The sequence below is a fragment of the Astatotilapia calliptera genome, chromosome 13 (assembly GCF_964374335.1).
Source record: "Astatotilapia calliptera chromosome 13, fAstCal68.1, whole genome shotgun sequence".
Lineage (NCBI taxonomy): Eukaryota > Metazoa > Chordata > Actinopteri > Cichliformes > Cichlidae > Astatotilapia > Astatotilapia calliptera.
Window position 1 is genome coordinate 32,216,691 of NC_137434.1, and position 24,886 is coordinate 32,241,576.

A 24,886-nucleotide genomic window follows, 5' to 3' on the forward strand; every position below is an offset into this window, starting at 1 on the left:
AGTGTTCAGGCTGACGAGCGAAACACATCATTAAAACTCCCACCTGCCCCCCACACTCAGCTGTTTTTCATCTGCAGTAACCTTCATGTGTCTCATGAAGCCGTGCAAAGCTTCGCCTTCTGACTGTGAAGCTCGTCAGTCACAGACCTTCCTCACAGACCCATTGCGTCCTGATTGGGAGGTTTTTATTGTTTTTGCAGAATCTTTGAGGCCCGAGGACTTCATGAGCCGTCAGCAGATTTACACAGGAAACTAAAAGTTTCATGTCTGTGAAAAACTACCTGTGAGAGGCAGGTTGTAGTGCTGCTGTAGTCTGATCTACGTGACTGCACGAATCCACCAGTTCAGTTTATTGTGTGAAATCAATCAAATCACACTTGTGAACGCTGAGCTCTGAGCTGTCATGACTGATCACATGTGTGTGATACCGTGTGTGTGATCACATGTGTGTGATACCGTGTGTGTCCTTTTCAGGAAGACAGAAACAAACTATAAGAAGGAGGATGATGTCACCTCCAGCAGGGATGGTGCACACGGCCTCAGAAACATCCACCACATGAGGTGCTGCTGTTACACTAATCTCAGCAGTGCAGGAAGTTACCTGTTAGTGACGCATGTGTTTACAACCACTGGAAACTAAATGTGACCAAAGCAAGAAGACGTGCAGATTCACTGACACACATCTGAGTTTCAGGGGCTCTGACAGGCAGACGTTTGGCTCCCCCGACTGGATGGAAGAGAAATTTGTAAAACTCACCTGTGTTATCTACAGTACAGGTGAGAACGCCACCACACGGTCAGATTTGAGATTTTAAAAGCTTCCAATGAGCCCACAGAACTCCTTCTCAGTTGCCTGTATGTGTCAGCACACGCACACCTGGAGCCTGCAGGTTGGCCCCGCCCACACCTGCCCGCTGTGGGTCCACACAGAGAACAGTTAGATTTTTGTTGCTGTCCTGGAAACAGACGTTTTCCAGTCAGCAGGTAACACAGATTTAATACTACGTCTATTCTGTGAGCTTTACTGGACGCTTGTTTTAAACAGACGATGATAACGTGCTGAGAGTTCATCTGACTGAGACAGTAACACACACACAGCAGAAACATCACAGAGCTTTTATTCGGATGTGAAACAGAGCGCGCGGCTCTCAGGACATCACGCCTTTAGTCTGGATCTCTGAATGACATCGTGAGCTTTAAGAGCACCAGATTTGTGCTCCATTCCTTGTAACAACCAGACGACCATCGTTGGTCAGGGTCAGGCGCATCGTCCTGATGTCGGCGTTAATGGCGGTTCCAGAGCTCCAAACTGGTTTATCGTCCTGGGTGTACAGGACCAGGTTGGAATCCGACTGCAGGAGGAGCCGCGCAGGGTTTTTGCCGTTTGTGCCTGTGGCCCAGATAGGAGACCACTTGTAGACGACAAAGTTGCCATCTTCCTGCAAAGTGGAAGCAAAGAGAGCGGATCAGTTTGAACGTTTATACTGTGAGCTACAAATCATATGGACGACGATACGATTCGTTAAAACAAGGTAGAATAGCTGTGCAGCTTTCAGCAAATCAGGTGTTAAGTGAATATTCAGATGTAATTGTCAGCGTCTGAGACTTCCCACTTCTCTTTATTTCTTTATTCCTAACTTCCTGATCATCCAGAACATCCAGACTGGCCAACAGCCTGTATCCACAGGCTGTGAGGCTCCTGAACTCTCTGCCCCCCTCTCATGGACAATAATCATATCCAACTTCTTAATAGTACTGAACTGGTCTGCATTGGTGCATCTTTCTTAAATAGATAACTATCTATCTGACATCAAATATTGAACGGGTTGCATTGTTGTTTTTGTCATGTTTTCTCATGTCTTTGTCTGAATTTCTTATGAACATTACTGTCATGTTCTCATGTTGTTGTTAAGGATTGTCTTATTGCACTGGAGTCACACTGGGTTAAATATTTACACTTGGGTTTTAAGAGGTATTTATTATTTTCTTCATTATTTTATTTACGGGTTGTACGGAAGCTCCAAACGCAATTTCATTGTTCTCTGACAATGACAATAAATAAATAAATAAATAAATCTCTTTGTTTTGGTGAAATCTCATCATTAGGGCTCTTTTATTCATAGATTCGTTTTATTGCCATTTTCTCAGGAAGGGTTTTCATAAACTTCACTAAAAAATCATTATCAAAAGAAAAGTTTTCTAGCCAGGAAAAAGTGGCCAGTAAAGCTGATCTCTTTCTATATCTGCACGTTAAAGACCAGCTGTCAACTTTTAATGTTACCAGCTGTGTTTTTGGGCCATGTAATCATAAACTGATGAGGACAAGGTCACATTTTCCCACCTGTAGGATGGCTTTGAAGTCTCCATTTACACTGACGAGGGACTCGCCTTTACGCAGCTCCTGGTTAGTGCTGATGGAGTTCTTACTCATGATTCTAAAGGACAGAAGTTACAGTTATTTTCATTTAAGAGACATTTTACAGATTTCAGTTCAAATCAGAAACTGTGAATTTTAATGCGTGTAAATGAGCCTGCACCATATTTCAGTTTATTTTACCAAAAGATCTAATGCCTGCAGCTACAAACCCCAGGCAAGATTAATTCTTACAGCTGCTGCATTTATGTACAAAGCTGTAACTCACCGGCTATGAACGCAGAAACGTCAGTGGGAGAATCAGATGCTGAACGTGCTGCAGCGACAGAGCAGAGCCTCATTTATACTGTTTGATAGCAGCAAAGGGTGATGGGAGGGGAGATGGGGACATCAAGAAAGTCAGGTTTTTTTATTCCTTCTTCCTTGGAAATTCTTTTAAAAGAAAGTAAAATATGAGGATATGTTACCTAGAATTACCTCTGACAACAGATTTCTTCATGCTGAAACCCACACGTCCACACACTTTTATACAGGACACTGAAAATCTTTCACACACTCTAAATTTACAGTACTGGGCAAAAGTTTTAGGCAGGTGAGAAAGAAAAGCTGTAAACATGCTTTCAATAATGGAAGTGTTCATCGTGTATTTTCATCAGTCAACAAAATACAGTAAATGAACAAAAGAGAAATCTAAATCAAACCAGTACCTGGTGTGACCACCCTTTGCCTTCTTCTAAGTACATTTGCACACAGTTTTTGAAGAAACTCGGCTGGTGAGTTGATCCAAACATCTCAGAGAACTAAGCACAGATCTTCTGTGGATGTAGGCTTCCTCACATCCTTCATGTAATCCCAGACACACACAATGATGTTGAGATCAGGGCTCTGTGGGGGCCAGAGCATCACTTCCAGTACTTCTTGTTCTTCTTTACACTGAAGATAGTTCTTAATGACTTTGGCTGTGTGTTTGGGGTCGTTGTCCTGCTGCAGAATACATTTGGCATTACCTTGGCCTCCAGTAACGCTGTGAGGAACCTTGGAGTCATGTTTGACCAGGACATGTCCTTCAACGCACATATTAAACAAATATGTAAGACTGCTTTCTTCCATTTGTGCAACATCTCTAAAGTTAGAAATATCCTGTCTCAGAGTGACGCTGAAAAACTAGTTCATGCATTTATTACTTCCAGGCTGGACGACTGTAATTCATTATTATCAGGAAGTCCTAAAAACTCCCTGAAAAGCCTTCAGCTGATCCAAAATGCTGCAGCAAGAGTCCTGACAGGGACTAGAAAGAGAGAGCAGATTTCTCCTGTTTTGGCTTCCTGTTAAATCCAGAATTCAAAATCCTGCTCCTCACATACAAGGTCTTAAATAATCAGGCCCCATCTTGTCTTAATGACCTTGTAGTACCATATCACCCTATTAGAGCACTTTGCTCTCGCTCTGCAGGCCTACTTGTTGTTCCTAGAGTATTTAAAAGTAGAATGGGAGGCAGAGCCTTCAGTTTTCAGGCTCCTCTTCTGTGGAACCAGCTTCCAGTTTGGATTCAGGAGACAGACACTATCTCTACTTTTAAAACTTCAGAATCTCGCTTCTCAACTTCATATCCCATTAGCCTCAGTCGACCCCCCTTCAACCCTACCCGCTCCAGTACCAAACGCAGCCCATACGCACGCCCATCCTGGGCTATCCCTGGTTCTGTCGGCACAACCCCCATATCTCCTGGTCATCGTGTCAGATCCTGGGCTGGGGTCCCCGCTGTTTACAAAGCTGTTTCAACCCTGAGACCAGAATGGATCCCGCAAAACTACCCCCTTCAGAGCCCATTGATCTGGAGAAGATTCCTCAAGTCTTCCATGATCTCTCCGAGGTTCGGAGATACACTCTAACCTACCCCCGCTCACCCCTATGACCCCCTATATGTACCGAGACGCTGACAGGTTTTCGTAACCAGGGTGTTAATGTGACAGGACCATGACAGGTCCTGAGTGATGTGGACACCCAGGTACTGGAAGCTGTCCACTCTCTCCACTGGCGCGCCACTGATGATTAGGGACTCACCTGTTTTGTAGCAAAGTCCGCGATCAGCTCTGCTGATGTTTAGGAGGAGGTTGTTCTCCTGGCACCAGTTCTTCAGGATCCTCATCTCCTCCAGGTCGGCCTTCTCGGTGGTGTCAGAGACCAGGCACACCACAACGGTGTCGTCAGCAAACTTGACAATGGAGGTGGTGTCTGATGTGGCTACACAGTCATAAGTGTACAGTGAGTACAGCAGGGGGCTTAAAACACAGCCCTGAGGCGCTCCAGTGCTGAGTGAGATGGAGGGGGAGACTTGTTCTCCCACCCTTACCGATTGGGGTCCGTCTGTGAGGAAGTCGAGGATCCACTGACACAGTGATGAGCTGAGTCCTAGATCCTTCATGTGAAAAGCTTTGAGGGAATTATTGTGCTGAATGCTGAACTGTAGTCCATGAACGGATAAGAGAGGAGCGAGCCAAAAACAGGAAACACCTATTTCTTATGAGGGTGGCAAAGGTTAAACATTGAAGAGTATATAAATGATGTTTTACACACATATTGCAATCGTGCTCATATGAGTTGTAACTCAGCCCTAAGAAGGTCAAAAGCTTCGTTCAGCGTGACCGTCTGAACTGATATGCTGCAGGGATGGCGTGGAGTGTAGTGAATGGATGCATAACAGGCTTACATACACAAACATCACATAGATTTATTTTCTAGGGTAAAGGTGGAACACGTCTTGCTTTGTCTTTGCTTAGCAACTAGTGATGCAGAAGGTGTTAAAGATAAGCCATGAATAAGTCAACAGGAAACGTGTTGGGGTGCGACGGCTGAAACAAAATGTTGCAGATAACGGAAACTTGTCTAACTGTCATTAGCTGTAACTTTTGCACGTTTTTGCTTGAAGCAAAAAGGGGCGTAAACCCTGATAGACAAAAATTTTGGAGTGTGCTTTCTAGTGGAGATTTATGCTGATATGGTGATGGTGTATATCTGACCCTGGGTGGGTTTAATACAATTAAAAGTGTTGCTCACACACATAAAGAGCATTGAGATTAAGTAAAGTTAATATAAAGGATAGAGCCCAGAACGGGATATTTTGAACCAACTTTGAATAATTAAGGGAACATTAGATGAACACAGTAGATTATTGAGGTGTAGCAGAGGGAGGCGTTTTGTTTTCTGACTTTACAGGAGAAGATTCCAGAACCAGAGCGAAACCACGGAGAGGTTGGTGAGAATCCAGAAACCAACCATCAGAAAGGGGAACTCACAAGAAGCACAGAGAACCCCAGCTCCAGGAAATGTTGCTTAGGAGACTAAAAGCTCGTTGGACACACGTTAAATGTGAGCATAAAAGTAATGAAGAGTAATGAGAAGGACTTTAGGAATAGTTTGCAGGATTTCTGTGTTATTTAAATTGCCCAAGAATAGTGTTAAGACCGGATATATGTTACCCGTAGAGGGGGTGAAAACAGTCTCCATATTCTGGAATATGTCAAATTAAAGATCGTTTTTTGAGCTATGACCACTTTGAGCCGTGTCTTTCTTTGCCGTAAAGAATACAAAGAACTGGATTTAATACCCTGCTGTCTTGCAACATCTGATTAACAATGTCTTTCGTGACATGCTAGGCTGGTGGCCGTTGGCATATTTGGATTACTTTTTGATCTACTCTGGTCCCAAGAAGACCATGTTAGTCATCTTAGGGTGGTGCTTAACAGACAGTTCGAACACCAGCTAGTCTGTGAGCTGGAGAAATGTGCCCGCCATCAAAGCTCCACCCCCTTCTTCGGCTTCATTAACTCTTTGTGGCAATGATCGGACCGACAGTGCATATCGGCGTGTTTGGGTTCCTTTATTTTGTTCAACAGCTCTTTTAGGCACAACTCGAGCCAGGAGTCTGCTCGTCTCGCAGCGTCCTCCACTGCACACACACAGTTTCTGCCAACACTATATATAAGGAGAGAGTCACTGGTCTCACCGCACCACCCCTCCACTGCCAGCAGGCCAGAGACCACCCCCCTGCCACACTCTTCTATGGTTTACCCATGGATTCGCAGAAGGTTCAAGCTGTTGCTCAGTGGCTGCAACCAACTAGCCTCAAACAGCTGCAGGGGTTTCATTAACTTCTATCGGTGCTTTTGTGACATGTTCTATTTTCTTATTGACATTTCTTCCCAGGAGGCTTTGGGAAAATGGCGCACGTCACCCGAATGACTACTTCTTCCGTCTGAGAGTGATTGTGAGAAATTCTCTGTCTATCTTGGACTTAACTGGATTGTCATTCACTGGCAATGCTACACACCAGTCACCATGAGCTCCAGGCCTGTCTGTTTTTGTGATTTCAGAGTCTGTCACAGCTCCTAAGAATGGTGCTGTAACGGTCGCAAGGTAATGTGAAGGGGACCAGATGGGAGAAAACAACCACACGAGCCTTCAAACGCCTTTCAGAGCTCTGAATATGTTTGTCTTAAACAAATACAGAGGTTTAACACTCTCAACAGCGACACATCTAAAGACGAACAACCCAGCCTCTCAAAAAAACCTCCTTAAATAGATGCCGGTCATACCACCACCAATAAAAGACTTCCCCCCGACACGGCCCAGCTACAAAAAACCTATACGGTGAAATACTTCAGTTATTCTAACACACCTCACACATATCTGATCACAAACACACTCCAGCTAAATAATATACAAACTAACTAAATCCAATCAAACTGAAAGTTCAGCTGGGAAAGGCTCCAGCACCCCCACAACCCTGACAAGGATAAGTGGAGGAGAAGGGATAGATGGCTGGAAAATTAACTGATCCAGTGTCTGTGACCAGGATGGAAACTGCATTGTTCTTCCTCATCCCGAGGTTGTTGTCACACCTGCACTGCAGGTAAACTGCCTGGCTTAGTATGAAGGATATCTCTGATTAACTGAAAAAGAGACATCAGTGCACAAAACTTCAGATGGCAAGTTTTCAAGGCTGCCAAAAACATCCTCATACTCAGCGTGACTGATTAGTATGATCAGAAACTGCCAAAAGAACAGAGTCGAACTCTGTCCGGTTGTAATACAAGACATTTACTGCCAAGCAGTCCTGATTTGATAAACGAACATCACACCCTCAGTATATTCCTCTATGTCCACACAGTCCCCAGATGTTGTCTGAAAATGCTCCATGGTGTGCACTCCAAGCAGCCCATAGCATTGGAACAGCCTCCTGTGCCCACACTATAACGTCCACGACCACAGGCGGCTCTTTTCTCACTCTGGGCGTGTACACTGTGTTCATCAGCAAAGTGAGATGGTTGGAGCTTCCAGTGTGAGGTAAGGGGGCTGCAGTGTATTCATTGTTGATATTTATGAGTCCCTCTGTTTGCACACATAACACGCTGTTGCATGTTGAGAGCAAACAGACTTAAGCCTTGTTGAAACTCCTTGCAAAGATGTGAAATGCATCTGTGATTTGAGGACAGTGCTGTAGTTCTCTCATCGCCTGCTTTACATCTGGACTCGGCAGAATTTGCACTGCGGTAATGATGCTTTGTCATAGCTCGCGTGGTAGACAGAAAGGCCAGCATTTCACAGTCATCAATTCCACATCAGGAGACCAGGAGATGCCAGCAAATCAAAATATTTCCATAAAAGATGACCAAAAGAAGAATTGACTTTATGTACACTAAGCTTGGATACAGTAAACACATTGATGAACGGAGCAGAAACACAGGCTCTATGTTTGCTGCTTAGCAGACTGACCAGCAGTGCACTCAGCTTTAGGCAGACTTTACTTGATGTATCACTCCTCCACCTTATCCTGGTGGAAGAGTTTGTGTGACCGATTGATCCTTGGCTCTTTGTTATTGATAGAAATTCACCCCTGGTTGAGTTCAAACAGACTTGCATCGACTGGTTCAGTGCTTGTATGTTGGGGTTTACTCCAGTGAATGAAGGGGTCACTTTCCTGGTATTTGACTTGAGCACAGGTTCTGACTGTTGTCTGCACTTTAGATGCTAAACTTGACTTGTGTTTGGTTGTTGGAAGGAGCTTTGCAGTTTTGAAAGTCAAACTGATGTTAGTTTGGAGAACCAATGAAACCCCGGAACAATCTTAAGCATCTGGCTGTCAGCGTGAAACCGTTTGGACAAAGCCATCACCTTGATGCATCATCCAGGTAAGTAAATCCCAAAGAGTTGATTCTGTTCATCTGGATGTTTTCAGTGGGAGAAACATTTTGTCACTCATCCAAGTTCTTCAGTCTCAGCTGACTGCAGGTTTCCAACCTTACAAACAGGACATTTGCACAATGACTGAAACCAGCGCAGTGAAAGAACAACGGGCTGAGAGGTCAGCTCATCATGAATATGCAAATTTCCATGACCTTTGATCAACAACCACTGATCAAAGCTCACAGCATTGTAAGATGGTGACAGATGTACCCTTAGGCCCCCTCCTCGATTCAGAGATGGTCTTTCCTTTTTCACGTAAATGGCCTCCTTGACTCCGCCCTCATTTCTCCCACTGAAAACGTTACGTCCAGATGAACAGAATCAACTTTTTGGGACAAAGCCACCACTTCTGTCTGATTCACAGCTGAAGAATGAGGCTGCTCAGCATTGCCCTGTCACACCTGTCCGGCAGGTAAACATATCAGTTTGAAGGATATTTGGTGATTTCCTGAAAGAGGGGAAACATCAGGGGAAGCCCTCCAGAAAAATCAAAAGCTTCCTCGTTGTCAGTGTGACTGACTATTTAGCTTCTAACACCAATTTCAAACACCTGTGGGTGTGAGTGCTCGTGTTTATAAGGTTTCTCCATTCGAGTTTTTACAGTAGGTAGGTGCAGGGAGCCACAGCCCTGCCCCCCAGGACATGAAGCATGCATAGAGGAGGCCCCACACATCTAGAGCCCCCCACAGCCTCAGGAGGACCACCACAGGGGCAATCACAGCACCCACTCAGAAAAGAGCAAAGGAGAGCCCAGCAGCCATGGTGCCGAAGCCACTGGAGGCTGTAGCAACGAGGCTACGCAAGAGAAACGAGCACTGGCACAGACCCCCACCCCTGAAGCCCTGCTACATTAGGCTGCCAGAAAAACACCACCCAAGAGCTACCAGACCCCATCCAGGTCAGTGCGACACCACACACCCCAAGCCCATTAACCCCCCCCCAAAATCAACTACAAAAAGCAAAGGTACGGCAAAACTATGGTGATGGAGACTAATATGGTAAATGGCCTGTATTTATATAGCGCTTTACACATCCACACATCCACACACTGGTGATGGCAGCTACATTGTAGCCACAGCCACCCTGGGGCGCACTGACAGAGGCGAGGCTGCCGGACACTGGCGCCACCGGGCCCTCTGACCACCACCAGTAGGCAACGGGTGAAGTGTCTCGCCCAAGGACACAACGACCGAGACTGTCTGAGCCGGGGCTCGAACCGGCAACCTTCCGATTACAAGACGAACTCCCAACTCTTGAGCCACGATCGTCCCATATTAATAAATTGATTACAACAAACAATAATTGTCACTGAACTCTTTTTATTTACAGGCATTTTTAACATGTATGAACATAACACGAACAATTTTACATGGATATTTATTTGATGAGAAGAAAGTAAATAACAATAACTATAAAACAAGAGTATTTATAATGCATCAACAACAATCCAGCCTGGGATCCTCCCAGTTAAAAACACGGTCCAGGACTGGACACTCAGGCTAATCCTGCAGGGTCTGGTTCAGGAAAAGGTGGCGAACAACACAAACAGTTTTAGTAGAAAGGTGTGATTCCAATTAGTTGAAGAGATCAAAGCATTATTCAGATTATTAAGCTTAAGTAAAATATACTAATACGCTGTGAAAAGACTTAAATGTTATAGACTTCATCTGTGTAAACAAGCTTTTTTGTGAACTCTAAAATAAGCCTGTTTTCAGCTTTGTGACCTTTTTAAAGCCCATCTAGGCACACAGATAAGTGGCAGGATCAAATGAATAATAGAAAATAAATAGAAAATGTTCTCCTATAAGTTTTTAATTTACATATTTTATATAATACAGTAAATGTGTTGGAATGAGACATGGAAGACACGTACATGGGTATTTGTGTGGACGTAGCCGAATGCTCTCCAAATTCAGGGGCAGCAATCTTCGAAGGACCCGACCCACCTGGTCCACGTAGGACGGGTCCTTCAAAGGCCGGGTAGGTACATCTACAAAAAAATGTAATAAAAGGCAGGCTTAACTCTGAGGATGGTGGTCTGGAATAAAAGACAGGAACAAAGTGGTTCTGAAAATATTTTTTTTTATTTTCATTGTTACCTCAGTATTGGTATGGAAATCCAGTAGAGGAATTGAATGGGGTAAAGTGTTTTGGGGAAAACATTTAAAAATTCAATGTATTTTTTGGGAGAAAATGGCTGTAGGGTTAAAGGCCCTTGTGAGTGTTTCAAAAGTATTTGAACTTGTGCGGGAAAATTGACGCCAATAAAATTAATGAGTGCTCACTGTAATTAAAATCCCTTAATCTAAGAAGATTCTGTGGTAGCACATGTGCTTAAAGCTGTTATCATAATTAGCAGCAAAGTGAGGTAAATGTATGTCTTTTGTTCGTTGTTGTTCTTTGCTGTGTCTTTCTGCCTTTTTCTTTGCCTAAAGACTTCACACAACCTCCGGTAAACTGAAAGTGAGTGCTAGAGCACAGAAGAAAAGAGAAGTGGTAGTAATCTCGGGTCTATTCAGCAGAGTGCGACACCGTGTGTGCATAAGAGGGTATTACAACTAAGAAGGGGAAAAAAGGACTGAGTGATTTACATTCTGGAATAATAAAAGCTTGAATAAACAGTGTTTATCGTGCCGCTTTTAGACTAGTGAATATGTTTTATTCTTTATCTCAAAATGCCCATAAAAGACCCGGAAGAACGTCTGAGGAACTCTTACTCTGATGATCAGAGGTATGAGCCAGTTACCATTCCGAGTGATATGCCACCTATCCAGGCACCTGAACACCAAATGGACATAAGACCACCAACATGGAGTGAAGTGGAGAAGGTAGTGAAGCAGGCAAGAGCAGCATTGGCTCCAGGACCTAATGGCATCTCATGTAGGCTTTATAAAAACACCCCACGAGTGCTCAAATACCTGTGGAAGCTGATGAAGGTAGCGTGGCAGAAAGGAGTGATTCCAAGGGCTTTGCGAAGAGCAGAAGGTATTCTGATCCCTAAGGAGAAGAACTCCTCATCCGTCAGCCAGTTTTGCCAGATCGTCCTGCTGAACATAGATGGAAAGATCTTCTTCAGTGATTTGGCCCAAAGACTACTTTCCTGCAAAGACACAACTATGTTGACACATCAGTGCAGAAGGCCGGCATCCAGGGCTTCTCGGGATGTCTGGAGCATGCCAGCGTCATCTGGCACCAGATTCAAGCTACCAAGAAAGAACAAAGAGCCCTTCACGTGGTCTTTTTAGACCTTGCCAACGTCTTTGGGTCAGTTCCACATGAGATCTTATGGATGGCCATCAACTATTTCAGCCTACCAAACCACATCACAGGACTGGTCAAGACCTACTTTCAGGATTTACAGTTTTGTGTGACAGCTGAGAACACCACCACAGCCTGGCAGCACCTGGGAATCAGAGTTATGGCAGGCTGCACGATTTCCCCTCTGGCATTTATCACGGCAATGGAGTTGGTCATGCGGGCATCTCGGCGGGTAGAGGGAGGTGAGAGACTCTTCTCTTTTTCCTGTAGCCGAGATGGGAATTCGGGAGGAGGAGATGAGAACGGCATGGAGAGATGCACGAGGGTTATCATAATGCAAGTGAGAGACTCAGCTAGTGTTTACTGAGCTTCACTAGCACAAAAGAGTGTGTGAGTAGAAAGTAACAGTGTGAACGCTTAGCAACAGAGTGTCAGTGAAGTAACTCTTTCCAACGGTTGCACCACCGCGGAGAGAACCTTTCCAGCTGCGACCGCTGAGGCTCAAGGTTAGCACGGACTGCTTGGCTGCGCGATGGACGCAGCTATTATGCACGGTCAGAGAGCTGTACAGTGACTGGCTAACGCGCCGCAGCAGAGGCAGCATTGTGTCCGCAGGGAGAGCGCAGATTGGACTCTGTGTGGGACTGGTGAGCAGCGACTTACCGAGGCACTGAACGGTAAGTTAGACTTTTTGTGCCAAGGAGAGGAGGAGTTTCGCCATTGCACCGTGTGAGCGACAAACAGGTCTGCAACAACTGTGAATGTGAGTGTGTGGGAGTATTGTGTTTTTAGTGTTTTCATATAACATATTTGGGATGATGTATTTGTGAAATAACCACCAAGAGGTGACAACTTGAGTTTGAGTCATTTAATATCCTTTCAAAGAGACTTCTTTCATTTCCAAAGTATATTTCATTTGCTTAAGGAACTGGAACATCATTTGAGTTCAAGAGTGTTTGTGTTGTACATTATTTTTCCTGCCCTTGCGTTCAGTAAACGTTCCCTTTTGATAAAGCATTAAAGCTTCAGCAGATGATGGACTGCTGACTCAGGAAGACTTAGCAGGTTGTAGTTTCTAAAACTCTCGGCCCCATGGCAGAGGAATATGAACCACCTCCTGAGAGTTTGGCCCAGAGAAAAATCTGTACAAACCATAAGGATCAGTTTTCACTGGGAGCGCGTCCTGAGGAAAGACAGCAAACAGTTAACCCAAATCAGAACCCTCGTGACCGTCTACACGAGGGTTCCCAGCAAACACTCATGTGGAGCCCCGGTGTGGGCACACCACCATTCAGCTGTGTTCTCCCAGTACACACACACTCTTAGTGTGGGCCGCCCTACTGGGGCTCCACATGTGTCTCATGGCTCAAGTCAGTGTTTTTTCTTCCTTCCTTATAAATTCTTCAGAAAGTGTGTGAAATACAAGAAGTAACACAGATGACCTCTGACACGAACGACTGCAGACTGCTGACACACTTGTACATAGACCACTGAAAATCCTTCACACACTCTAGATTTACCTGAGTGAAGTGGAGGGTTGGTCTGAAATGAAGATAAAATGTAATAAAGTATAACTTTAATCAAAAATATACAGTTGGTCTAAACGCAGTGGCAGCGTTTTTGTGCAGCACCACGCTGGATTTAAACTCACACTATCTGTTTTGCATCGACTGTTACAGCTGATGTTATGCACAGTCCCGTTGTCACAGGCTCAGAGGTACCTGGACAGCTTACAGATGTTTCCTCATTTTTCATAACAGACTACACAACGCCCTCGGCAGCTGGTCCAGTCTGTTCCTCAGAGCGAGGTGGTGAGTGGGGGTGGATGTACTGTTGTCTGTACTGTTCATACTTACTCACACTCGCTCTGAGATGAGAAGAAGGGAGGAACCATCAAGTGTCTGATGGTTCCTGATGGCTCTCTCACCTAGAGCCCCCTCTGCTGGACATCACTCACAGTGACGCTCCAAAGACTCTTATTATGTTATAGAGAGTTTGTCATATTTTATTCTGAAGGGCTTCCTGTTTATAATCCTGTTGTGTCTCACTGTATGAAATATATTAATCTGCTCAGTGCCATCAGTGTAAGGAAGTATTACCCAGTATGATTTGGATTATAGCTTGTACAGCACTTCAGGAGCACCTTTGCACCTTTAGCATAGATTTGCACATCAATAACATTTGCACAACAGAGGTTTAATTATTTCTTTAACATTTAATGAGTATTTTACTCATTAGCAGGTAGCCTTTTGTTCCTGCACAGCTGCTCATCATCAAGAAATGTGGTGGTTGTCTGTGAGGAGGAAAGAACTGTTACTGGGAGCAAATGAGGTCTACCATTAAGGAAAATGTGTGTGCACAGTCCAGAGCAGGGGTGTCGAACTCCAGGCCTCGAGGGCCGGTGTCCTGCAGAGTTTAGATCTCACCCTGGGTCAACACACCTGAATCAAATGATGAGTTCATTGGCAGCCTCTGGAGAACTTCGAGACATGTTGAGGAGGTCATTTAGCCATTTGAATCAGCTGTTTGGATCATGGACACCGGCCCTCGAGGCCTGGGGTTTGAGACCCCTGGTGCTCTCGTGCTTTCAAACTGACTCGTCACCACTGACCTGTGCTCGTGGTGCATTTGGATGTAATTAGAGTGAATTAGCAGGTTTATGACCCTGATGGCACCATAGTTCAGCAGCACTGAGAGTGTTGCTGAGGTCAACAGGTGAGCCTCTGTGATTGGATGAAACCAGAGGAGTTGCCTCGAGTTGGCTGTTGTGCAGGTGTAAGCTTCACGCTGGTTCGTTTGGTGTGTTCAGGGCTCATCTGCTTAATATATATGGGCAGTGCTGTGCTGCAGTAACCAGCAGGGGGCTCTGTGGGTTTATATTCTGGGATGCGCTCAGCCAGGGTGAGAGGTCAGGTCACAGCTGAAGCTGAGCTACCACCAGTAAAAACTTCACCTGACTGATGATAAGGTCTTCCTGCTGTCAGTGTGTGAGTCACTAACCTCGCACAGATCCTCTCGATTGTTTACAAAACCTGTGCAGATCATAACCACTGATATTTGTGTCTGTGTCACATCAGGAGGTGAGTGGAGCCAAAGTGGCCAGCAGGTGTCACCGTACAGACAGGTGTCTGCTCTGGATCATCCACAGAGCCTCACTCAGCTCTGCAGAGGATGCAAAAACCAAAATAATCTAACAGGAAGCGCAGAGGGCGGCCCGCCACGGCTCCTGGTCCCAGTCCCAGGATTTTGTGCTGTGGTGGCTCTTCAGTTCAATTCACTTTTATTTAAACAGCACCACAACAGCAGTCGCCTCAGGGGGCTTTAAAGGGTAAGACAAATTCTTACAATAACACAAAGAAAACAGAAAAACCCAACAATCATATGAAAGCTCTCCATGGCGTCGGCCCATCTTATCTCTCTGAGCTGCTACAGCCTCATACACCCAGCCGCTCTCTCAGGTCAGCTGATCAGCTGCTGCTGCATGTGCCCAGGACTGGCCGTAAAGTTAGAGGAGATCGTGCTTTTGCTGTAGCAGCTCCCAGACTGTGGAACGAGCTTCCTTTAGAGATTAGACGGGCCACTTCTTTACCTGCTTTTAAGTCACTCTTGAAAATCCACCTCTTGACCCTGACCTTTGACACCACGTGAGATGTTGGTTTTTAGTTTTATTTTAGTTGTTTTAGTTGATTCTATGCTGTTTTGTCTTGTTTTTCTTTTTAATATAGGGCTGTTTTAATTTTTTATGCACTATGTGTTTTATTTATTTATTTTTGCTGTTTTCTGTTATTCTATTGTTTTTAACTTATTTTCTGTACAGCACTTTGGTCCTGTGCTGGCTATTTTAAAGTGCTTTATAAATAAAATTGGATTGGATCCCCTATGAGCAGCACTTTGGCCACAGTGGGAAGGAAAAACTCCCTTTGAACAGGAAGAAACCTCCAGCAGAACCAGGCTCAGGGAGGGGCGGGGCCATCTGCTGTGATTGGTTGGGGTGAGAGAAGGAAGACAGGATAAAGATATGCTGTGGAAGAGAGACAGAGATTAATAACAGATATGATTCAATGCAGAGAGGTCTGTTAATACATAGTGAGTGTCCAAATTCATGGGCTGCGTCCTCCTGAGGCCGCATTTGTAGACCAATTACGTCACAGCGACGTGACGAAGCCTGTCCCAATTCAATGTCTGTTACCCACCAGCTAGCCGGGAGGTCAAGGGTCACCAGAGCCGGCCCACGTAGACCGCGAAGGCCGGGCCTCAGGAGGATGCAGCCCATGATGAATTTGGACACAGCTATTGTGATTAAAGAAGAAACCCCCAGTGCATCATGGGAATCCCCGGCAGCCTACGTCTATTGCAGCATAACTAAGGGAGGATTCAGGGTCACCTGGTCCAGCCCTAACTATATGCTTTAGCAAAAAGGAAAGTTTGAAGCCTAATCTTGAAAGTAGAGATAGTGTCTGTCTCCTGAATCCAAACTGGACCTCGAGCGTTTCTTGTCTTTGTCTTCTTGTCTCAGTGTTGTCTCTTGGTTATTTCCTGTTTTAAGGTCCTTTTCCAAATCCCATTTCTTGGTGATACTGATGATAAATACTGTCAGCTGGGATTCTCTGGGGTAAATCTGTCTTTCTGTGTCACAGTGAATGAGTCTCGATGTCTCGATCCCGTCTCCCCTTTGTTCTCATCTTGCATTTCATCATCTGAGCCTCTTCGTTCAGCATCGATCACACTCTAAGATCAGCCTCTTGGCACTTAATGACATCAGCTAGAAGCGAGGCTGCCATATCGCGCCATCGGCCCCTCTGACCATCACCAGTAGGCAACGGGTCAAGTGTCTTGCCCAAGGACACAACGAGCGAGACTGTCCGAGCCGGGGCTTGAACCGGCAACCTTCCGATTACAAGACGAACTGCCAACTCTTGAGCCACGATCGCCCCCATTGTATATGAGCTTTGGGTTATTAATATTATATGCAATTGACTCCTGCTCATCAGTGATTGAGGGGGAATATTCAATTCAATTCAATTTTATTTATATAGCGCCAAATCACAACATAAGTCGCCTCAAGGCGCTTAATAGATACAGAGAAAAAAACCCAACAATCATATGACCCCCTATGAGCAAGCATAATTTAATTTAAAGGCCTTTGAAGGACGGAGCGTAACAACAAGTCTGATCATTAACGGATGATAAGTAATTGCAGAGACGTAACTGCGAGCTGTGATGTATCAGCCGAGGCGCCCGCACAGCAGGACGGGCCGAGCTCAGGTACAAAATCTGCTGACAGTGAAACATTTGGTGTGCAGTACACAACACTGCAGTCTTACTGTGTGTCTATTAATGACGAGGAGAAGGAATCTGATGCTTTGTCATGTCTAACATCTTTCATTCAAATACAGTGAAAATGACTCACCTATAAATACTCACATATACAGATTAAGCCTGTTTATTCCAGCGTCTTTGCACCATAAACATAAATATGCTGTCTTACACGATCAGTGAAGCTGATTTGATTCTAGGATCAGGTTTAGTTTCAGATGTAATCAAATACATTTTTGGTTGTTAGTGTCTGAGCGGCGCCGCGATAACGGAGAAATGCAGAACATGCTACACGTATGTGTAGGTTTCAGGAGGAGCAGGTGCTCGTGTCCCTGTTTAAAGCACAAAAGCTGCTGATATACGGCCCTGAAGGTTGTTTGTAACAAGGTTCCAAGCAGAGCTTCAACATGCAGAACCGGGAGTGAGACACAACATGCAGTTTATTGAAAACAACCATGAAACCGGCTGGTTTACAGCTGATCCAAAGTTTGGGACCACATGTCCAAAAGACCCGTGAAACAAATCAAAGTTCAGTAACGAGTCGCTCCACTGTTATTGCTGATCGCGTCAAAAGTTCAGTGCGGCATGACTGCAAGTGTTTGCATGAGGTGAGTGGGAACAGACGGCTGCACGAAGGGCATCTACTGTCTGGAGCGGCTGTCCATTTTTGTAAACTTGCCATCCATCCCCAGGTTCTCAGTAGTGACGGTGCTGTGAGAGACCATGCTTATGCAGTTCAACAACCCAACCGCGTTCAAAAAGGGAAAATTTGTTTGCCTTTGCCATCAGAACGTCCTGACTGTGACTACCTGACAGGAAATGACAGTGAATCCACATTTGTGCCTAGATTTGTCCTTTTAAAGGCACATGGGCTGAAACGTTTGATCAGCTGTAAAACAGCCGGTTGCAGTTTGTGTTGTTTTCAATAAACTGCATGCTCAAATGTTTGAAGCGAGAACGTTACAGAAAGAACGTTACAGCGAGAACGTTACAGCGAGAATGTTACAGCGAGAATGTTACAGCGAGAATGTTACAGCGAGAACGTTACAGGGAGAATGTTACAGCGAGAACGTTACAGGGAGAATGTTACAGCGAGAACGTTACAGGGAGAATGTTACAGGGAGAACGTTAAAGCGAGAGCGTTACAGGGAGAACGTTACAAGGAGAACTTTAAAGCGAGAACGTTACAGGGAGAACATTACAGCGAGAACGTTAAAGCGAGAGCGTTACAGGGAGAACGTTACAGCGAGAACGTTACAGTAAGAACATTACAGCGAGAGCGTTACAGGGAGAACGTTACAGCGAGAACTTTAAAGCGGGAACATTACAGCGGGAACATTACAGCGAGAACGTTACAGCGAGAACGTTACAGGGAGAACTTTAAAGCAAGAACTTTAAAGCAAGAACGTTAAAGCGAGAACGTTAAAGCGAGAACATTACAGCGAGAACGTTACGGGGAAAACGTTACAACGAGAACGTTACAGGGAGAACGTTACAGCGAGAACGTTACAGGGAGAGCGTTACAGCGAGAACGGTACAACGAGAACGTTACAGGGAGAGCGTTACAGGGAGAGCGTTACAGCGAGAACGTTACAGGGAGAACGTTACAGCGAGAGCGTTACAGGGAGAACGTTACAGGGAGAACGTTACAGGGAGAACGTTACAGGGAGAGCGTTACAGGGAGAACGTTACAGGGAGAGCGTTACAGGGAGAGCGTTACAGGGAGAGCGTTACAGGGAGAACGTTACAGCGAGAACGTTACAGGGAGAGCGTTACAGCGAGAACGTTACAGGGAGAACGTTACAGGGAGAGCGTTACAGCGAGAACGTTACAGGGAGAACGTTACAGGGAGAGCGTTACAGCGAGAACGTTACAGCGAGAACGTTACAGGGAGAGCGTTACAGCGAGAACGTTACAGGGAGAACGTTACAGGGAGAGCGTTACAGCGAGAACGTTACAGGGAGAACGTTACAGGGAGGGCATTAACGAGTCTCTCACTGTGTCTGAAACAGGAACAGTTACTCCTGCTTTTACTTCCTCACACCTGAGAAAATCAGCCCTGACTCACCTGCAGCGAGGCCTCACGCTGCACTAAGTTCACTTTGAACTCTTCCTGTCACATCTGTCTGTAACCTGCAGCTGTCGGAGCACCGCCCACTGGAAGGAATCCAGCCTCAGGAGGTCATGCTGCTGATAGATGAAGCTGAAGAGACACCTGTGCAGGTGTGCTCTTACTCATTTCTATCAATGTGTTTCATCTGCTCATCATACTCTGAACATACACAGACCCCCTTCCCCCAACACACACACACACACAACACTTGTTCACCTCTATAAACGGGATCATGTCCGCGTGCTGATAATCTGCTGATGTGGAACGAAGAGTTTGTGACTGCAGAGCCTGATTATCAGTTTGTTCTGCTGCAGACGTCAGCAGAAGGCGGGGGGGCTTTATCACATCTAATGGCGTCATGCATTCACACTGTCAGCTTAACACAGGGACCCTCAGCTGGAAGATGGCCCCGGCCTCTATATGCAGGTAAAGGAGACCTGTTACCTGCTCTGCCCTGTTCTTTTTTATTATTATTATCTCTTTTATTGGGACAGCTGTTGAATATAACAGTAGTATGTCTTTTTACACTTTCTTTGCTGTCACATTTTAACTTATAATTGAAAAATAAAGAAGAAAGAAAAAGAAGAGAAAAGGAAAAAAAAAACTAGGGTTAGGAGGCAGCAGGGCAGGTAGGTTTACATAATACTCAGGGTTGTAACATCAGCTCTGCCCTGTTCTGAGCTGACATCTGTCCCAAAGGAGCCCTGGGAGTTTACACTTTGTTTGGTTTCCTACAGTGAGTGATCAGAAACGGATCAAACACTGATGCATCATCACAGAACAGAACCGGACTCTGCTGAATCTGGGGTCAGGGCTTAAAGGAGTGATCCAGCACTAAGGTGCTCAGACATTCACACCTGTAAAAGGCGGCAGGTGACCCCGATGTCCTTCCTCTGGCATTTGGTCACGCTTAAAGCCAGCTGAACTTTTCATGGCAGTGAAGGATGAACACGTCACTGAAGTATGAATGAGACGCAGAGAGGTGAGTCCGGAGGCCCCGCCCCCTCCGCAGGGCTGTTTAATAGGGCCGCAGAGAGGCGAGCGGACAGACTGCAGGCGGGCTCCGAGCGTCCTCTCGCTTTGCCGTCGTTACTGAAGTCTGAGAGAACCAGAGATGCTGCCGGTGAACGGGACGGACTTCCGGCTGTCCGAGTACAGCTTCGAGCGGCGCTTCGACGAGCGGGGAGCGATCGAGTGGATGCAGGCCAACTGGTGAGTCCCGCTTCAGCTTCGGACCGAAACCCCGAGACGGTCCCGGCAAGTTTCTCCGGGACCGGACGCGTCATCTCGAAAAACGGCAAAATTAAATTAAATCAATTAAATTAAATGAGAATCCATCCTGTTGATTGTCATGTAAAAGGTTCGACTTTGTAAAGTTATTGCGTTTTTAAAGGTGCTCTTCGTTTTACTGGGACACTCGGGGTACAGCCTTGGTTTCGGGATACACCCAGGAATCCCCCCGATCCGGTTCACCAAAAGTGTCTCACCTGTCCGGTAGCGGCACGTACCGGGAGGACCAGCTCTGTGTCGGTAGAGAGCGTGATTTGTGTGCCGTGATAGCGGGATAGATGGGGCGGTGTGGGTTTTTCACGACACTCGGACTCATTCAGTTTAAAAGCCGCTTTAAGCGCAGACCGGGAGGAACCGCAGAAACGAACTGTTTTTGAACGGGGTTTGGTGGGGCGCACGCACGGATACTTTCTCCGGGTACACACCTGCCGAGAAACTTCCAGAGCCTTACGTAAGGACGTGTGGTCAGTGGCACACGCAGGTGTACCGCAGGTGAGCTGCTTGGCCAGTGACGTCACGGTTGTATTTGCTTTCGTCCCGCCCTGCCGAGCCCTCCGCGAGCGACGCGCATGATGCGACGTGAAATATTTGACTTGCTCATAACTGTGATAGGAACACACTCGGTGATATGCGCATGCGCCAGCTGCTGTATTTAAAAATTATGTAACCTTCAGGCTCGTGAGGAAACTCTGCTGCCACCAAAACAAATGATGTTTTCCCCTGAATCCAAAAAAGCTCCGGACTAAACGAGTGTTTGCTCCTGCAGGAAGAGCTCGTTCGTGTTCTGCGCGCTGTACGTCGCCCTGGTCTTTGGAGGGCAGCACTACATGAAGACACGCCCCAAGCTCAACCTGCGCCGGCCGCTCATCCTCTGGTCACTGAGCCTCGCCATCTTCAGGTAACACTCCTCACACGTGCACACACTCACACGCACTCCACGGACAGCGGGACTCGTTCCTTGCTCTGTGATTGGTCACCTTCACAGAGTTAACCACGCATAAGTGACACCTAAAACGAGACGTTCAGCCACGCTGTGATGGTCTGAAGCTCCTCCCACTACATCACCATAAAAGAGCTGTCAGTGTCGATCGTGGCGGGACTCAGTCCTCTCAGTGATGTCACTGATCACACCGTCAGGCTACAAATGAACGAAACTCTCAAAGCAGTGAATCCCGGGTGGGCGGGGCATGCACGCGCTTGTACGGTGTTTTCAACAAAGGAGAAAATTCCTTCAGTCTCGTAGAGACGCTGCAGAGTGAAACACTGACAGTCTCCATGGTAACCACAGGCATGCTTTGCATTGCATTCTTGCTGAATCAACACTTGTGCACAGCCAGCATGCTGTCCCCATGGTAACCTGCTCCAGAGGTACCTGCGGCTCAGGTGTGTTTGTTTTTTCACCTGTGTGAGAACAATAGAGATGTGGGCGGAGTCATGGCCGCTGTCAGGAAACATGAAGCTGCTGTAAACACAAAGATTAAAATCAGCAGAATGAACCTTTAAAAGGAGCCTCACTTCCTCACAGACACACAACAGTTTGCTTTCCTGGGTTAGGGTTGACCTACTGCTTTAGCTATAAGCTTACATAACCATGACCATGACCCAATTATGACCCTAAAACCACAGTTTGTGAAAAATGATTCTGGTCCCTACCAGGATAGTAAGAACCAAAACGCACACAGACGCACACACGCACACACGCTGAGGGCGTCTTCAGGGTAGTGCTGCTCTGAGTGGCCACGCCGTGTTTCTGCTCGTGTCCTTGTTTCTGTGCTCTGATGGATTTGTTTCTGGTTCTCTGCAGCATCATCGGGGCGATCCGGACCGGTCCCTACATGTTCCACATCCTGAGCTCCAGCGGCTTCAGACAGTCCATCTGTGACCGGAGCTTCTACAACGGCCCGGTCAGCAAGTTCTGGGCGTACGCCTTCGTCCTCAGCAAGGCTCCAGAGCTCGGTCAGTGCGTTAGCTTTTATAGCCTTGTAGCGGCGCCGAGATGAAACGTGTGACTAACGTGAGCTTTGTTTGCAGGCGACACGGCGTTCATCGTGCTGAGGAAGCAGAAGCTGCTCTTCCTGCACTGGTACCACCACATCACCGTGCTGCTCTACTCCTGGTACTCCTACAAAGACATGGTGGCCGGCGGCGGCTGGTTCATGACCATGAACTACACCGTGCACGCGCTCATGTACAGCTACTACGCGGCCCGTGCCGCCGGGCTGCGCGTGCCCCGCCCCTTTGCCGTGCTGATCACCAGCGCTCAGATCGCTCAGATGGCGATGGGCGTGGCGGTGAGCGCGTTGGTGTACCGCTGGATGCAGCAGGGAGACTGCCCCTCCAGCCTGGACAACATCGTCTGGGCCGCCCTCATGTACTTCAGCTACCTGCTGCTCTTCTCCAACTTCTTCTACCAGACGTACCTGCGCCCCGACGCCAAGACCACCAAAACCCAGTAAAACCAGCAGAACCAGCCAGGAGGTTAAAAACTGAAGCTGCTAGAACATGACCTTTACTTTTTTTTTTTTTCTTTTTTTTTTACCAGTTTTTACTGGACAGGATGGAAAAACCTGTGAACGACACTGTGAGGGGGCGGGGCCAACACACAGCTACACATAACTTCATAGTTTATCTGCCCTTTGATGCTTTCCGTGTTTCAGTGATGATGAGGGCTGGTTTCAGCCTCCTCTTCAGTCATCAGGCTGGAATGTCCCCCGAGCACTGATCCAGCCTCTCCCAGCATTCCTCCTCGCACTGGTTCCACTGGTTCCACCTGCTCACCACACCTGCCCTCGCTCATCCGGGTGGAGCACAGACGGTTTCTTTCACTCACTGCATGTTTGAAGCTTCATGAATCCTCACAGAGTTCCTGGTTTGTGACACACGAGCTTGGAGAGGAGGATGCTGGGAGATTTTCAGGGTCAGATGAAGATGAAGAGGAGCATCAAGCTGGCGAGCTGCAGATTCAGAAAACCAGGTTTCCTGCTTTCACATGACACGCGGCGTTTAAAGACGTCCTGGTGTCTTCCTCTGTTTGCTGATGTAAGAGCAGTAATTTGCTCTGATTGGTCCATCTCGGTGACACTGGGCAGCGCTGGGCTCTCTGTAACGGAGGGAAACTGCAGGAGGTCCTTAACCTCAGCTCCCTTTAAACTCAAGTTCTGACCTCACTTCCTGTGGCGTTTACATACGTGAACACGTGATCAGGAGGTTTTTCCATCCTTTCTCATTTCACTTTTCCTTCGTCCGCTGACAAACAGAAGAACCCCTCCATTTTTAAAATCTATTTATTGATCATTTTGTTTACCTGACCTATGAAGGCACCTGATTGGCTGCTGGAGACGTCTGACACTTCCTGTTTGAGTGTCGGGATGAACGTTGATGACGGTTTACAGAGACGTCTTCCTGTGTCTGCAGTCGCTGTACGGCTTTTTATAGAATTCTGTTCTTTGTTATTTTCTTTTTTTTTTCTTGACTAAAACATTTATTTATTGTACTGATGAAAACGAATAAAGATGCACTTTTTACGTTTGTACATCATGTTCTCACCTGGACGACCTTTGACCTGCTCTGTGCTGAAAATCAGCTGATTTCTGAGATTTGATTCACAGGAAAATATGTTTTGGTCCCAAAAGTTCCCACAGAGGAGCTCGAACACTAAATCACTTAATGAGAAACCTCAAAGATGATTTCATCTCATCTCAGCGTCATTCGTACGAAGAGCTGCGTGAAAGTGTTCTTCAGTCGTTTCCTGAGACGTCAGCATCGCCGCAGCAGGAGCGGCGTCTCAGTCCAACGCCATCAGGTCTGATGGGATCTCTGCGCACGAGCGAATCCTCGGCTGCAGCGTACGAGCCATCAAATTCAGATCCAATTTATTCATAAGTTTTCCTAAAGTACTGAACAAAAAACAGATAAATGGTAAAACTGCTCACATAAAATAAAAAGAGCACATCTACTCACAGCGCTCCAAACGCGGTGGGGAAAAGATGTTTTCAAAAGAGACTTAAAAGCAGGAAGTGTGTCATATACTTAAAGTTTGGGCGCCGCAACTGAAAAAGCTTTTTTCCCCATAAAGTTCAACCTGGATTTTGGAACAACCAAAAGCAGCTGCGAGGGAACACAGGGCTGGAGTACATCAGAAAGGGATGGAGGCATTTATAAGCCAACGTTAGGCCTTTGAAATGAATTCTGTGATAAACAGGAAGTTGATGAAGGAGGACAGGATAGTACCACCCATATGGAAAAGATATATATAAATCTTATAAAGTTTGTATCTGTCTTGTGTGAAA

At 46.3% G+C, this 24,886-nt stretch overlaps 2 protein-coding genes across 2 annotated transcripts; one reads left to right on the forward strand and one right to left on the reverse strand.

Moving 5' to 3' along the window:
• Positions 1-1,106: 1,106 nt before the first annotated feature.
• On the reverse strand, positions 1,107-2,784 carry LOC113035101 (B-type lectin plumieribetin-like). The gene is made up of 3 exons (XM_080288051.1): positions 2,643-2,784; positions 2,342-2,435; positions 1,107-1,439 (listed from the first exon to the last, which is right to left on the reverse strand). Exons 2-3 carry the CDS (start codon positions 2,429-2,431, stop codon positions 1,197-1,199), a joined length of 333 nt encoding a protein of 110 aa, XP_080144177.1. The 5' UTR covers positions 2,432-2,435; positions 2,643-2,784; the 3' UTR covers positions 1,107-1,196.
• A 17,552-nt stretch (positions 2,785-20,336) lies between these two features.
• On the forward strand, positions 20,337-24,129 carry LOC113035430 (very long chain fatty acid elongase 6-like). Its single transcript, XM_026190985.2, has 4 exons — positions 20,337-20,519; positions 21,364-21,495; positions 22,402-22,553; positions 22,629-24,129. The coding sequence occupies exons 1-4, from the start codon at positions 20,422-20,424 to the stop codon at positions 23,051-23,053; spliced, it is 807 nt and encodes a 268-aa protein (XP_026046770.2). The 5' UTR covers positions 20,337-20,421; the 3' UTR covers positions 23,054-24,129.
• Positions 24,130-24,886: the final 757 nt, after the last annotated feature.

Excerpts from the sequence above, each read along its gene's own strand:
- LOC113035101 (XM_080288051.1), bottom strand. The coding sequence starts at position 2,431 with ATGAGTAAGAACTCCATCAGCACTAACCAGGAGCTGCGTAAAGGCGAG. Across the intron at positions 1,440-2,341 it reads ACTTCAAAGCCATCCTACAG|GAAGATGGCAACTTTGTCGT; the intron begins GTGGGAAAATGT and ends TCCACTTTGCAG.
- LOC113035430 (XM_026190985.2), top strand. The coding sequence starts at position 20,422 with ATGCTGCCGGTGAACGGGACGGACTTCCGGCTGTCCGAGTACAGCTTC. Across the intron at positions 20,520-21,363 it reads GAGTGGATGCAGGCCAACTG|GAAGAGCTCGTTCGTGTTCT; the intron begins GTGAGTCCCGCT and ends TTGCTCCTGCAG. Across the intron at positions 22,554-22,628 it reads CAGCAAGGCTCCAGAGCTCG|GCGACACGGCGTTCATCGTG; the intron begins GTCAGTGCGTTA and ends CTTTGTTTGCAG.